This window comes from Pholis gunnellus, assembly GCF_910591455.1.
Source record: "Pholis gunnellus genome assembly, chromosome: 4".
Lineage (NCBI taxonomy): Eukaryota > Metazoa > Chordata > Actinopteri > Perciformes > Pholidae > Pholis > Pholis gunnellus.
The window spans coordinates 7,859,123-7,871,456 of NC_136530.1; the positions used below are offsets into that span (position 1 = coordinate 7,859,123).

A 12,334-nucleotide genomic window follows, 5' to 3' on the forward strand; every position below is an offset into this window, starting at 1 on the left:
AAGGGAGGAATCTCGATGACTTTGGTAATGATTTGGAGTTGGCGGCAGATTTTGAGATATCGAATCCAGAAACGAATGACCTCAACTATACTTTGAGATTATTCTACCATAGCATTGCAACACTATGTTTTTTTAATAGCTGCCATAGCTAACTGTGGAAGGAGCATTACACGTGGCTCTCCAAGCGGGGCCCCGTTTTTCAGTCGTCCCTGTCTGATAAAACAGATCCGGTTTTATTGAAATCAATACAGCTGTTGACGAAGTGTGTTTTGCTAACTAAAGCATATAATAATAATAATAGCTTTATTTATATAGCACCTTTAAAAACAAAGTTTACAAAGTGCTTTGACAGACAAAGCAGCAAAAGCAAGGTAATGATAATAACAACAGAAAGCTCAACAGTGTGGCCCAACAAAGCACAACTGCTAAGGGAAGAGTTAAACCCGGATAACACAGTACAATAAATGAATAGGAAAAAAACTGTTGATACGATAAAAATATACTAATAAATAAATAAAATAAAACAAAATCATTTAGTAAAATAATTTAGCAAAATCAACAAATAAAAATGAAGCAGTAAAGCAACAACATCACATAAAAGCCAGTCCGTAAAAATGTGTTTTAAGAAGTTTTAAATTTAAAAGAGATTACTGATTCAGCGAGCCTTATCTCCTCAGGCAGTTCATTCCAAAGTCGAGGGGCCCTGATGGCAAAAGCACGATCACCTTTACTTTTCAGCCTCGACTTTGGAACAGAAGGGCCCCACCTGAGGATCTAAGGCTGCGAGCTGGCTTATATAGGGGGTCGACATTTCCTCTATTTTGGGGCCAGACCCATACGTGCTTTAACATGATCAGTAAAATCTTAATAAATCAATTCTAAAACAAACAGGGAGCTAGTGAAGAGAAGCCGGGATTGGGGTGATGTGATGTCGTCTGTACAAACCAGTGAGAAGCCGAGCTGCTGCGTTCTGAACTATAACAACAACAGCTGTGTATTGCACTTTGAGACCAAACATCAGTGACCAACATTTTGTATTGTGCCTAATTGCATCCTTCTCACACACTGCGTAGTAACTTCAACAGCAGTTAGACACATCTGCTGATGTGCTGCTCTACGCTGCCTTTGTACACACTGTGTAGTCAAGTTCAGTCAAACTCTATTTGTACAGCACATTTTAAAAACAACCACAGTTGACCAAAGGGCTGTGTACTTTAAACCAACAATAAAGGGAAGCCGCTCAACAGAACGTTGCTCTGCAGTGCCACAGTGTGTTTTAAATAAGTTGCTATTGAAACGGTAGAGCCGAGCTACCGCTCCCACATGGCTTACATCTGAGTTAACGGTGGTGCTCGTCAAACACAGAGGTCATTGTCGATCAGCCAACATCTGAAGCCGCGTAAAGCCCCGTCCAAAATGTTTTAATAGTACAGGATTATAGTTGGATGTGATCACTAAGCCAGCTTTGCTAGAAATTCAAAACATAACGTAACACTGAACCGACCAACAGTATGAGAAAGACAAAGTTGTATCTCTGATTCCTCAGGTTTGTGGATTAGTTCCTCTGAGAAAGAGATTCCCTCAAGACTGCTGAAAGGCAGGAAAGGCGTTGAGAAAAGGTTATAAACTGTAAGTGAAAGAAGTTAAATTGTAGTCACAGCTACAATTGAGAGTCTAAGCTGAGAATGAGCTCGAGTAAAGTCTAAAACTTCAGGATCTGAAAGTATTCAAAGTTTATCAGACATTATACTAATTCCAAAAGGAGTAAAAATCATATTGCCATTAAAACAACTGTGTCAAAGTTGAGTAAATTGGTTACATCTTTCACAACGAAACCAAACAGATTCACGGTGGAAACACTCCCTCATGACTTTGTGTTGTTAGTGGACGGGTGTTGTTGAAGCCACAAAGGTGACTTTTAAAACCTGTTCAGTAGCCTGCACAGGCCTGCAGCATGGCTCTCTGCTGATTCACAAACGTTTTTTTTTTGTGTTTGTCTTGTCCGACAAGAATCATCAGACTTGTATTTGTACAACATGTGATCATGTGCCATACCTAGAAATCAGATTAGGAAATAAGTCTTGGAATAACAAATTGTTTGTGGAGGAGTTGCTTGTTTGTCCGCTCTCCCTCTCTGCTGGCACCAGCAACTCTCTGCTGTGGAGGTCTGGCATCCGATTCACTCGGCTCTTCATCAACTCCTTGTCATCGCGGCTGAGGCTTTCCCACAACAGAGGCGAGGAGAAATACAAATGCATTTACTGCTTTTCGAGGAAAACGTTATGTTCATGGAAGAGAAACAGCTCATGAAGCCAGCTGGTCTGCTGTGGGAGTTTGTGTGTATATGACTCTTGTAGCAGAGCAGCTCTAAATTAGCTGGTATTTTGCAGTTTTCATGATTTTTTTTTCCAAGGAAACAAAGTTGTTTGCAAATAGCTGCAGGTTAGTTAAAAGAATGATTATTGTGTTAAGACTTGTCCTTGCATGTAGCTTATTTTAGTACATTCACAAAAGGCTTCAGATGCTGCAAACCAGCTTGACTGGATGAAAGTAAACAGATGGTTAATAAAGAAAGTAAATCATAAACAAGAGTGTAAAACAGGTAGCGTAGTGTCCACCCTCCGGTTACCCCTCAGGTTAACACTGATAGCTCTGTCAGCCCTCTTCCCGTTATTTGTGTTGAGCAATAGAAATGCTCTTGATTTCAAATGTTGCACCTTTCACAGCACTAGCACAGTGTGCATGTATATCCAATGTCTTTTCATCCAAAATAACTAAAGACAATTCATTTGGGAGATATTAGGTTTTATTATCACACTGTTAAACAAAAAATTGGCTACAATGTCAACGGTTTGTTAACAAGTGTTATCCTGTCTGTGAACTTTATCGTTCAATTGACCTTCACAAGCAACAAGCTTGTAACTTTTCAACCATCGCCTCATCGGCCTCCTGCCCAGTTTATCTTGGCATCTCGAGCCAGAGTTTTAGGCAACAGATGAGCCGCTATGAGGCCAAGTACTCTTGCCGGAACGTTTGCACACAGTCCCCAGCCGGCATGTAACAACATTTTTACACAGTTAGTGAGTAAACTGCTTCATGCAATAGGTCAAAGGTCAGAGTTCAATGGAAACTATGACATTTCTATAATAGCCGTCGGTGATTGCCAGGTGATGGCCAAAGCTTTAATGATTGCAAACTGTAACACACACTATTCAAATGTTGCTGATGCTTGATACCAGGTATATGTTTCGATTGGTCAAGTCGAGTCTGCCAACATGTCACTGCGGCGGAGTGGAGTCTGAGAACTGGAACCCGAAGAAGGTGACTTTTACTTGAATGATTATATAGTCCATTAATAATATGTTGTGAGTAATAATATTTACAAAATGTTAGATATCTATTCGGATATTCAGCATCAAATAGTTGACATGCCACGAGAATGTGTTCTTAATAAACAGAATGTTCTTTAAAACCCCGTAAAACTTGGTTTCATAATAAATTCTTTACTTAGAGTTACAATTCGTATCTTAAATATTGTTTATAAATAATAAAAAAGTGTAAATAATTAATAATAATTTATTAAAGAGGAACTCCACAGATTTTTCCACATCAAAGTCTCTTTACCGGTCTTGTGTGTGAGTATTGCATTTGTATGGTTGTATAAAGCCTTTTGTGACTCAGCAGGAGCTGCGCTAAGTGTGATACATTGACTCAAGTGATGTCACTTGAGTAGGTGTCGGTTGGGGCGGAAGTTTGAATGACAAACAAATCTGGGGCTGTCGAGTCAGAGAGAAGTGAGCTTCTAAAGACTTCTGTTGTCTCCTCATCTCTGCTTGAGGCTCGAGGCTCGAGGCTACAATAGCATTACACAACACACCGGTGGTCGAGTTGCATTGCGGTTAATATAGGTGTCATGCTGTGAAGGAAAAAGAATGAATGGAATAAAAAAAGATGATAATTCTGGTTTTCTGCTGCATCGATTTTTATCCTTTTCTTTTATTGTCTATTTGGAGTCAAAGTTTGAAGGAATGCAATGCAAAATCGGTTAATTCATCTTTTAATAACCTTGATGGTTAGTTAATGACAGCATTTTTTGAAACAGAGAGTTAAAACCTGATGCTTAATGCTTTCAGCACACTAAACATAATACTGCTTGATGCAGGTTTGTGTCTCCTTTGTATTCTCTCTCTCTAATGTCTTTGGTGCCATGACAACAGCAGATCAGTCAAAAGGGGCCCCAAATTGCCCTTAAGGGGCCCTTATGTCCAGCCAAGCTGCTTGCATCCTGGAATGTCAGGGAGAGACAGCCATGTAGGTAACCACTGATATACAGTAGGCTATTTTATTAGTCTGTCTGCTGCAGTGCACAACACTCTCCTGAAACATTCATGACCTGCTTCTGCAGCCTGCAACACACACACACACACACACCAACTGTATATTCTGACAACAAATACAACCAGAGGTCTCAAAGCTCATCAGTGATGACAGCCGTATTTGTTGTATTTCATTATTATTCTATTGTGGTCAAGCATTTAGGGTTAAGAAAAAATTGGTATATAAATAAAGTTTATTATTATTATTATGAACTTTTTCTGATACAGTCGAAGCGACAAAGCAAGAAAACTTGAAACTCATTTTCAAACTTGAAACTCACTTTGTCAACCTAAATGTTTACTATACTTTATACCATTTAAAATATGTCCTCCATTTGTTGTTATTTTTTGTTTTGCTTTTAATGTCTTATTTCTTGCAACTGTCTCATCATCTTTTGTGCAGCACATTCTATCTTTTTGTACAACATTTGCTGAATGAATGCATTGTTCACCCTTTCCTGCAGCTAATGGAGTAATCATTCAATCAATGAATCAATCAATTAAACAAACAGGAAAGCAATTACGCAGTAAGCCCAACATGCACTATCTTCTAATGTATTCCATGTTGGTGATTGAAACATGAATTGAATAAAGTTAGAGACATGATTAATACACTTTACTGGTTTTAATAAGCCTTTCCTGACAACCAGCGTTGTTAATTCTACTCGTAATGATTTACCAAACGCATGTTTTTCCATTCCCCGCCCGGGGCTCAGCAGCCAATGGCTTGTCAGAGGTGCTATTTAAGACGCGGACAGTTCAAGGTGGTTCAGATGTCAGCGCTCTGAGCGCAACAGGACGTAGTGAATTATTCTTAGAAGGAATACATAAACTCTTCCACCGCGAGATCCGGTTGATTGAATTCATTGTTCGAGACATTTTCTCCAGAAGGAAGCAGCTGGAAAAGCAATGAAAGCGTGGCGAGTTCGGTTTCTGTACTTTCTGGTGTTGAATGCAGCTGTGCAGTATGTGACGTCTCTGGAAGAAGAGCTCACCGATTCTATTTTTGGTGAGTTGCCAGTTCAAACTTAATTTAACGGTCACACACATCGACACGCGTTTGTGCAAAACTGCGGGATTTGAGCGCATATGGAGGCTGTTTGTGTCTAATTCACCGCATTACTTGGTATGAGCAGGGTGTGTGTAGTTTGGACTGATAATAAAATCAACTGTTTATAGGCTATGTATGACGTGTCTTTGGTTGTCTTTCCAACTTTATTACTATTGGCTGTGAGAGACAAGGTGCTTTTCACTTTCAGAGAAGAACAAAGTGGTGAAAACATCCAGGCTACTGAATATTCTCAACATAATTTAATTTATCCAAATGCAGTTTTATATAATTTTTGTTTTCAATATGTCCCCTAAACTGCTGCAATACCGTCTCAATGTAATGGCCTGTATGCTTCCTGGGTTCACCTCCCCACCCCCCACTCTGAAAACCGGCACAACTCCTGGTTGAGTTGAGTCAGCTGACTGTGCCAGGACCACCGAAACTTGCACAGATTATAGTCGGTGAGGTGGCAGGAACAAAGCTGGGAAAAACTCCCCTGTTGTTACCATAGAGCTCAGCCTGACCAAGTGATCCCCTGTAACCTCTTAGGATGGATCTTGTTTAAGGGGGAGGCTCGTTTATTGAGAGGCCCCGAGGGGCCGGGTCTTATTGGAGCCATTCACTCCGTTAGCTAGTCAGCCGTCTCGGAGACCCCCTTAGATCTGCTTTACACATCTGACAAAAACACCAGCTTGACAGAGGGATTTCTTCTCTTCTCTTCTCACACATTTGTTCACACAGCTAATTGCTCGTCCTTCCTCTCTTTCAGATAACTTCCTCGACCCCCTGAAAGACTTGTTTGAACACAAAGATGACAGCAATCAAACTGTCGCCAAATTCTCCCTCCGCAAACCATCCCATCCCGATGATGACCTGTGCTACATCGTTCCCGGCAAACCCGACTCCCTGGCAGCCTGCACCTTCAACAGCACCTCCAAGACCTTCCTGGTAATCCACGGATGGACGGTGAGTGGAGATGCTTCAGCCTGTTGTGACCTGCCTGCCGGTCTTTAAAACACCCAAGGGCTTTGTTCACTTCACTCTCCTTTGGTTTCGCAACAACACCTGTAACACGGAGTGTGTCATTATATCGCAAAATTCCAGTGCCATTGAGTCTTAAATTCACCGAACCGACTTTCTTGACAAGCAACGTAATACCAAAGAACATGCTGTAAAGAGGTGGACTAGAGGTGGCTCTGATTTTACAATATGGCCATTAAGCTAATTCTCCCTGAACTTTATTTAATTAATACCAGTTTTATTAGCAGCTATGACGTTGTTGCATTGAAAGTTTAATGTTCCGACTGTCTTTTCAACAGTTGAGTGGGATGTTTGAAAGCTGGGTGGAGAAGCTGGTTTCGGCGCTGTACGACAGAGAGCAGACGGCCAACGTCATCGTGGTGGACTGGCTCACCTCGGCACAGAACCACTATGTGGTCGCAGCTCAGAACACCAAAGAAGTGGGACACGAGATCGCTCGCTTCATTGACTGGATCGAGGTCAGTGGGATAGAGTTGATAACTGTTACAGTAGGAAAAAAAAGCTTAATTTACAAATGGTCATTCGTTTTTCCACTCACCAATAAGAAAATAAACATGTATTTGAAATGAACAGAGAGTTGTTATTAAAGCTGTTACTCTTTACAACAAGCCAAACAACATTTACAGATAATCTAACCATTAGTAACTTTTTAAGTACACGCTGTCTTATACCTTATTGCAAAATAGTACTGTTCAGGTCTGCTAGCTAGTAAACACAGTATAAATCCACAGTGACATTCATTTACATATATTTACTAGTCACTTTGTAACAGGATCTGTCACTTTAAAAAAGAATCTTCTACAATGAAACCAGTCGTGATTTTTTTTAATCTTGTAATGTTTACTTTATCAGTGAAAGAGAGTATTTGTCTCAGTGATTTCTTGAGTCATATTTTCATTTATGTTCTTTAAAGGAAACCACCAACATGCCTCTGGAGAACATCCACCTGATTGGCTACAGCCTCGGCGCTCACGTGGCAGGATTTGCTGGAAGCCACGCAACCAATAAAGTCGGAAGAATAACTGGTAAAAAAAACAAACGATGTATTTGATAATACATCTTGCAGTTTAACTTGGTAACCATCAGTAAATTGGGAGTTGATTGGTTAATTCACTGTCATCGGTCTCTGTCTGCAGGTCTGGACCCAGCTGGTCCTGACTTTGAGGGACAGCATGCCCACAGGCGTCTGTCCCCCGACGACGCTCATTTTGTGGACGTCCTCCACACCTTCACGCGGGGCTCCCTGGGTCTCAGCATCGGGATCCAGCAGCCTGTCGGCCACATTGACATTTACCCCAACGGAGGCAGCTTCCAGCCAGGCTGCAACCTCAGGGGGGCCCTGGAGAAGATCGCCAACTTTGGGTTATTCGGTGAGAATGACTTATAATGTAACAGCAAAATGTGAACGCTTGAACTTGAACTTAGTTTAAAACTAACTAAATGAGTCATTGTTTTGAAAGTAAGTACGTTTTTGCACTCAAGTCAAGGCAGGCAAGTCCTGAGTCATGTCCAAAGTCCTAAACAAGTCATAATGTGCTCTTCACCAAATGCTGTGCCATTTTAAAAACAGAGTAATGATATACAGTATTACATTTACAATTATTTTAAAGATTTATAATTGTTTGTTAGCACAAGTGTGATTTAACTTAATCATAAAGAGAACTAACTGGGGAATTAAGTGTTGACTTGCTGGGATGAATAGCCTGAACGTTGATTCAGGTAATGTAGGGGAATACATGGATTTGTGGCACACTTTGTAAATAACATACTTTTTAATCTTTAGTCTTGAGTATTTTAGAATCAAAAGGCTCAAGTCCAAGTGACGTATTAGTCAATGGTGTTAACGTCCAAGTCGAGGTGAATGTCTGTTTTGATTTTGTCAAGTCTGATCGAAAGTCGTCAAATTTGTAACTTGAGTCTGACTTGAGTCCAAGTCATGTAACTCGAGTCCACACCTCTGCTGCTAAGTATTTAAAGCCATAACCAACAATGATGAATCGGCTGCAAACAGGTTACAAGGCACATTTTTGTGAATATTAGTAGATACACATAGAGAGTTGTCCAGAAGCTCCAATAACACTGGAGCTACTTGCTGTCATTAATCTGTGTTGGGAGTTAATGTTGTTTCTGTCAGTTGCACAATGATATACAACGGGCTGAAAATAAACATAGGGCTCCGATCATGGCTGAGGAAAGGCCAGATAGAATGTCTTTTTGGCTGAGGAGGTTGATAGTTAAAGCAAAAGTAACACATTGACGTTATCATGTATGTGTAATTAAATATGGTTCCATCTTTCCTCATCAGCTATTACTGACGCAGTGAAGTGTGAACACGAACGCTCGGTCCACCTATTCATCGACTCTCTACTGAACAAGCGGGAAACAGCCAAGGCCTACAGATGCGGCAGCAACGACATGTTTGACCGCGGCATGTGTCTCAGTTGCCGAAAAAGCCGCTGCAACGCAGTGGGCTACGACATCAGCAAGGTCCGCAAGGCACGCAACGTTCAGATGTACACCAGGACTCGAGCCTCCATGCCTTTCAGAGGTCAGTGTACTTTATCAGTAGTGGTGTTTGTTTTCATTGTTCTCCCGTGTTTGAATAAACTAAAGCCTCCAGGGTGCACTTTCACTTGAGAAAACATGATGAAATGCCCTATAGGGTTTCCTGTATGTAAAATGTAAAGCAGTGCCCTCTTAGGTGGCCTTACAATTGAGAAAACATGATAACATATAGAATACCCCACATGCTAGAAAACCTTCTGCATGCTGGTCCCCTTTTGAGTTTTTATTTTTGCCCCTGCATCTCAGACAGACTGAGTTCTCTACTGGTTCAGTTTGTGAGAAATTGAACAATTTTCCTACTTACCTCAAGTCAGATGAACCGCAAAAACACGGTCCAATGGCTAATTCCTAAATATGCACTGTTCTAAAGAAGTGATTTAAAAGGAATTAAAGATTTCTGAGCTCAATAGTGTTTCTGTTTCTGGTGGGTTTGACAGCAAAAGTCTGATCATCTGCAGTGTAGTTTTTTCTAAAACAACTAAATCTAAATTGGCGCAGCTTCATGCATGTTTAAAATGTTCCAAATGCTCTCTTGCTCTACAGTTTACCACTATCAGCTGAAGATCCACTTCTCCAGTAAGGTGAATCGTTCAGAGATGGAGCCGTCACTCACTGTCTCACTGTACGGAACAAAAGGAGAGACTGAAAACCTGGAGCTTAAACTGTGAGTGGCTGATTCAACAACTTTCATAAAAGAGAATAACAGCACTGTGACTTGCATCTTGTAGATTTATGAGTTGTTTTGTAACAGTCGCACAGTAGTCAAAAGAAAACAGCATGAAGTAGAAACTATAAACCGCAGACTTGGCAGCGTTGACTCTCGCTATGTGGGGTTACATCATGGTTTATGGTGCAGTGTTTATGAGGCTAAGCTAAATAAAATATCCCTACTGGCTACGAGTAGAACACTAACATTTCTCTCTGTTTTTATGTGACAGAAAGGAGAAGATAGCGACGAATAAGACCCATTCATTCCTGCTAGTGACAGAGAAAGATATCGGAGATCTGCTGATGTTGAAGTTTAACTGGGAGGAGACAAATGGTTGGTCAGCCTCCAACATGTTGAAGATGGTTTCCTCTTGGTGGTCCGGTGACTCAGACAGCGCCAACATGGAGGTTCACAAGATCCGCATCCGAGCTGGCGAGACCCAACAAAAGTAAGAAGTGCTATATTGGGATAAATACTGAAATAGAACCAAAAAAAGACTCATAATGTGACAAAAAACACACCATTTCTAGCAGTAGAAGTGGTACAAAATCTTGCCATGGATGAAGTTATTGCAGCGGATGAAGTGCTCATGCTGATGGATTGTGTTTTATGAATTTCTTTTTCAGGATGGTGTTCTGTGTAAAAGACCATGAAGCTCAGAAATTAACACAAGAGGTCACATTTGTTAAATGTAAGGATGAGTGGAGGACAAACTCGAAACGAACTCCAAAAAGGTAAGGTACCCTATACAGTTTCTCCAATCACCGTTAAAGGGTAACTTCAGTATTTTCCAACCAGGAGCCTATTTTCCCATGTTTTTGTGAGGGACGGCGTGTCCATTTCCCCTCGTTACGTGCATAGTGTATTCTCAAAATATACTTCCGTCTGCACAGGAAATGAAAAGAAGTCTCGTTCTGAAATCTTGTGTCGCATCCACATTTTCGAAGTCAGCTAAATATTCAGCCATGACAGTGATAATCTTTGAAATAACACCAAGCTAGTTTGCCTTTTCCAATACTGTTCATGCTTTTAAGTAAAAACACACTTTGCTCTTTCTGTAGAATAACTCTGGAGAAACACTGACCTCGGAGAAAAGAATCCACCGTTGAACGTCCTTCAGTCCATTTCAGCACTTTTTAATTTATACACCTGTAAAAGTACGTTTGTTATTTAAAAACATATGTGTATGAATCCTGTAAAATATTTATGTTAAGAACATTTTGTTTTGATGATACTAACTGTGACTTTATTGTTACACAAAAAAAGTAAATCCTGTGGTCTTTGGTGCGTGTTTTGTATTCAAAGAGATGGATACTAGTCAGAGCCTCACATACTGAGAGGTGTGACTGACTGGGTTTACCTTAATAGTTCTGAAGGTACTGATGTCCCATTGTGTAAAATACTTCAAGTTAAATTTCATATAGCAACCACTGTGAAGAATAATATCTTCTTTGAGTGCATGGAGGTCTGCAGGCACTTCTCAAAAAGAAGGCACAATAGCAGTTAAGACTTTCTTAAGGTTTTTTGCAATAGGGTACAGTTTATTTATGTATTATCTAACTGACCGAGCATTCACCACTGTGGCTCACTGCACTGTATGTGACTGTGGGACCTGTGACAGTGTGCCTTATTGTAGACTGGCGCCAGAAGTAAGCAGCTGCAGATTGAACTTGTCTTAACTTTGTTAGTGTTTCTCCCCTCAGTGTACTTTATTATTGTTATTCTATTAACTTTTTTAAACATCTGAACTTTCAAAAGTTGTTTTAAACACTTATTTCCACATCTACACCTCTGTGAAATGTCACTTTGAGGCTGTTACCTCAAATATGCACCTGACATTTTGTCTGCCATAGTTCTATTGAGGCTCAGTGTTAATCTCAATGTAGTCTTTCACAAGCCTCTCTTGACTGCAGTTTTCTTCTGTGCATTTCACAATATAAATCCTGACGAATGCTCTTTTGTTCATACTTCCATTTATAGTTCTGTGAGCAAAATGTAAACCGTGGCTCGTTTGAGATTGGTACTGTGATCATCGTGACTTTAGCAATGTAGAAACGTTTTTTGCACTGACAACAGGGGAGATTGCGAAACCAAGTTACTTGTAGAGTTATGTAAATACCTTAATACAGATGTATTTTGTTGTATGAAACACTGTTAGTTATATATTTTTACGTCTGGATGAATTTAATCCGTAAAATGTGCATTTCTATCAATGCATTTTGTACATATTTGTAAATATTCACTGTACTGTATAAATTCTTTAATAAACCAAAACTGCCACCTGGGTGGTCACCCTGAGACTGACTTTTATTTTCAGGTTGTGACTTTATAATCATGAAAATGTTCCATTGTTATCGCTCAAACTTATCAGCACAAGGTCGTTTTATTCCTTTTCTTATTTATTATCAGTAGAAAACCTGTCTGTGATCCAAACAATTTTAACAATTTAAACTCTCACGTCTGTTTTTGATACAAAAGTGCTGGGAATTGTTAAATTACACAAAATAAACTCGGATTTCTTCATTGTCCTTGTAGTTGTGACGCCATTGTCATTGGCCGACTGTGTCAAGGTGACCTAAGAGATTAACACGA

General features: G+C 40.1%; 1 protein-coding gene across 1 annotated transcript; it reads left to right on the forward strand.

Annotated features, from left to right (window-relative positions):
* The first annotated feature begins 5,167 nt into the window (after window positions 1–5,167).
* lpl2a (lipoprotein lipase 2 a) lies at window positions 5,168–12,031 on the forward strand. The gene is made up of 10 exons (XM_079158534.1): window positions 5,168–5,385; window positions 6,197–6,393; window positions 6,747–6,926; window positions 7,382–7,493; window positions 7,605–7,838; window positions 8,774–9,016; window positions 9,577–9,697; window positions 9,972–10,190; window positions 10,369–10,476; window positions 10,804–12,031. The coding sequence occupies exons 1-10, from the start codon at window positions 5,286–5,288 to the stop codon at window positions 10,823–10,825; spliced, it is 1,536 nt and encodes a 511-aa protein (XP_079014660.1). The 5' UTR covers window positions 5,168–5,285; the 3' UTR covers window positions 10,826–12,031.
* Window positions 12,032–12,334: the final 303 nt, after the last annotated feature.

Excerpts from the sequence above, each read along its gene's own strand:
- lpl2a (XM_079158534.1), top strand. The coding sequence starts at position 5,286 with ATGAAAGCGTGGCGAGTTCGGTTTCTGTACTTTCTGGTGTTGAATGCA. Across the intron at positions 5,386-6,196 it reads GCTCACCGATTCTATTTTTG|ATAACTTCCTCGACCCCCTG; the intron begins GTGAGTTGCCAG and ends CCTCTCTTTCAG. Across the intron at positions 7,494-7,604 it reads TAAAGTCGGAAGAATAACTG|GTCTGGACCCAGCTGGTCCT; the intron begins GTAAAAAAAACA and ends CTCTGTCTGCAG.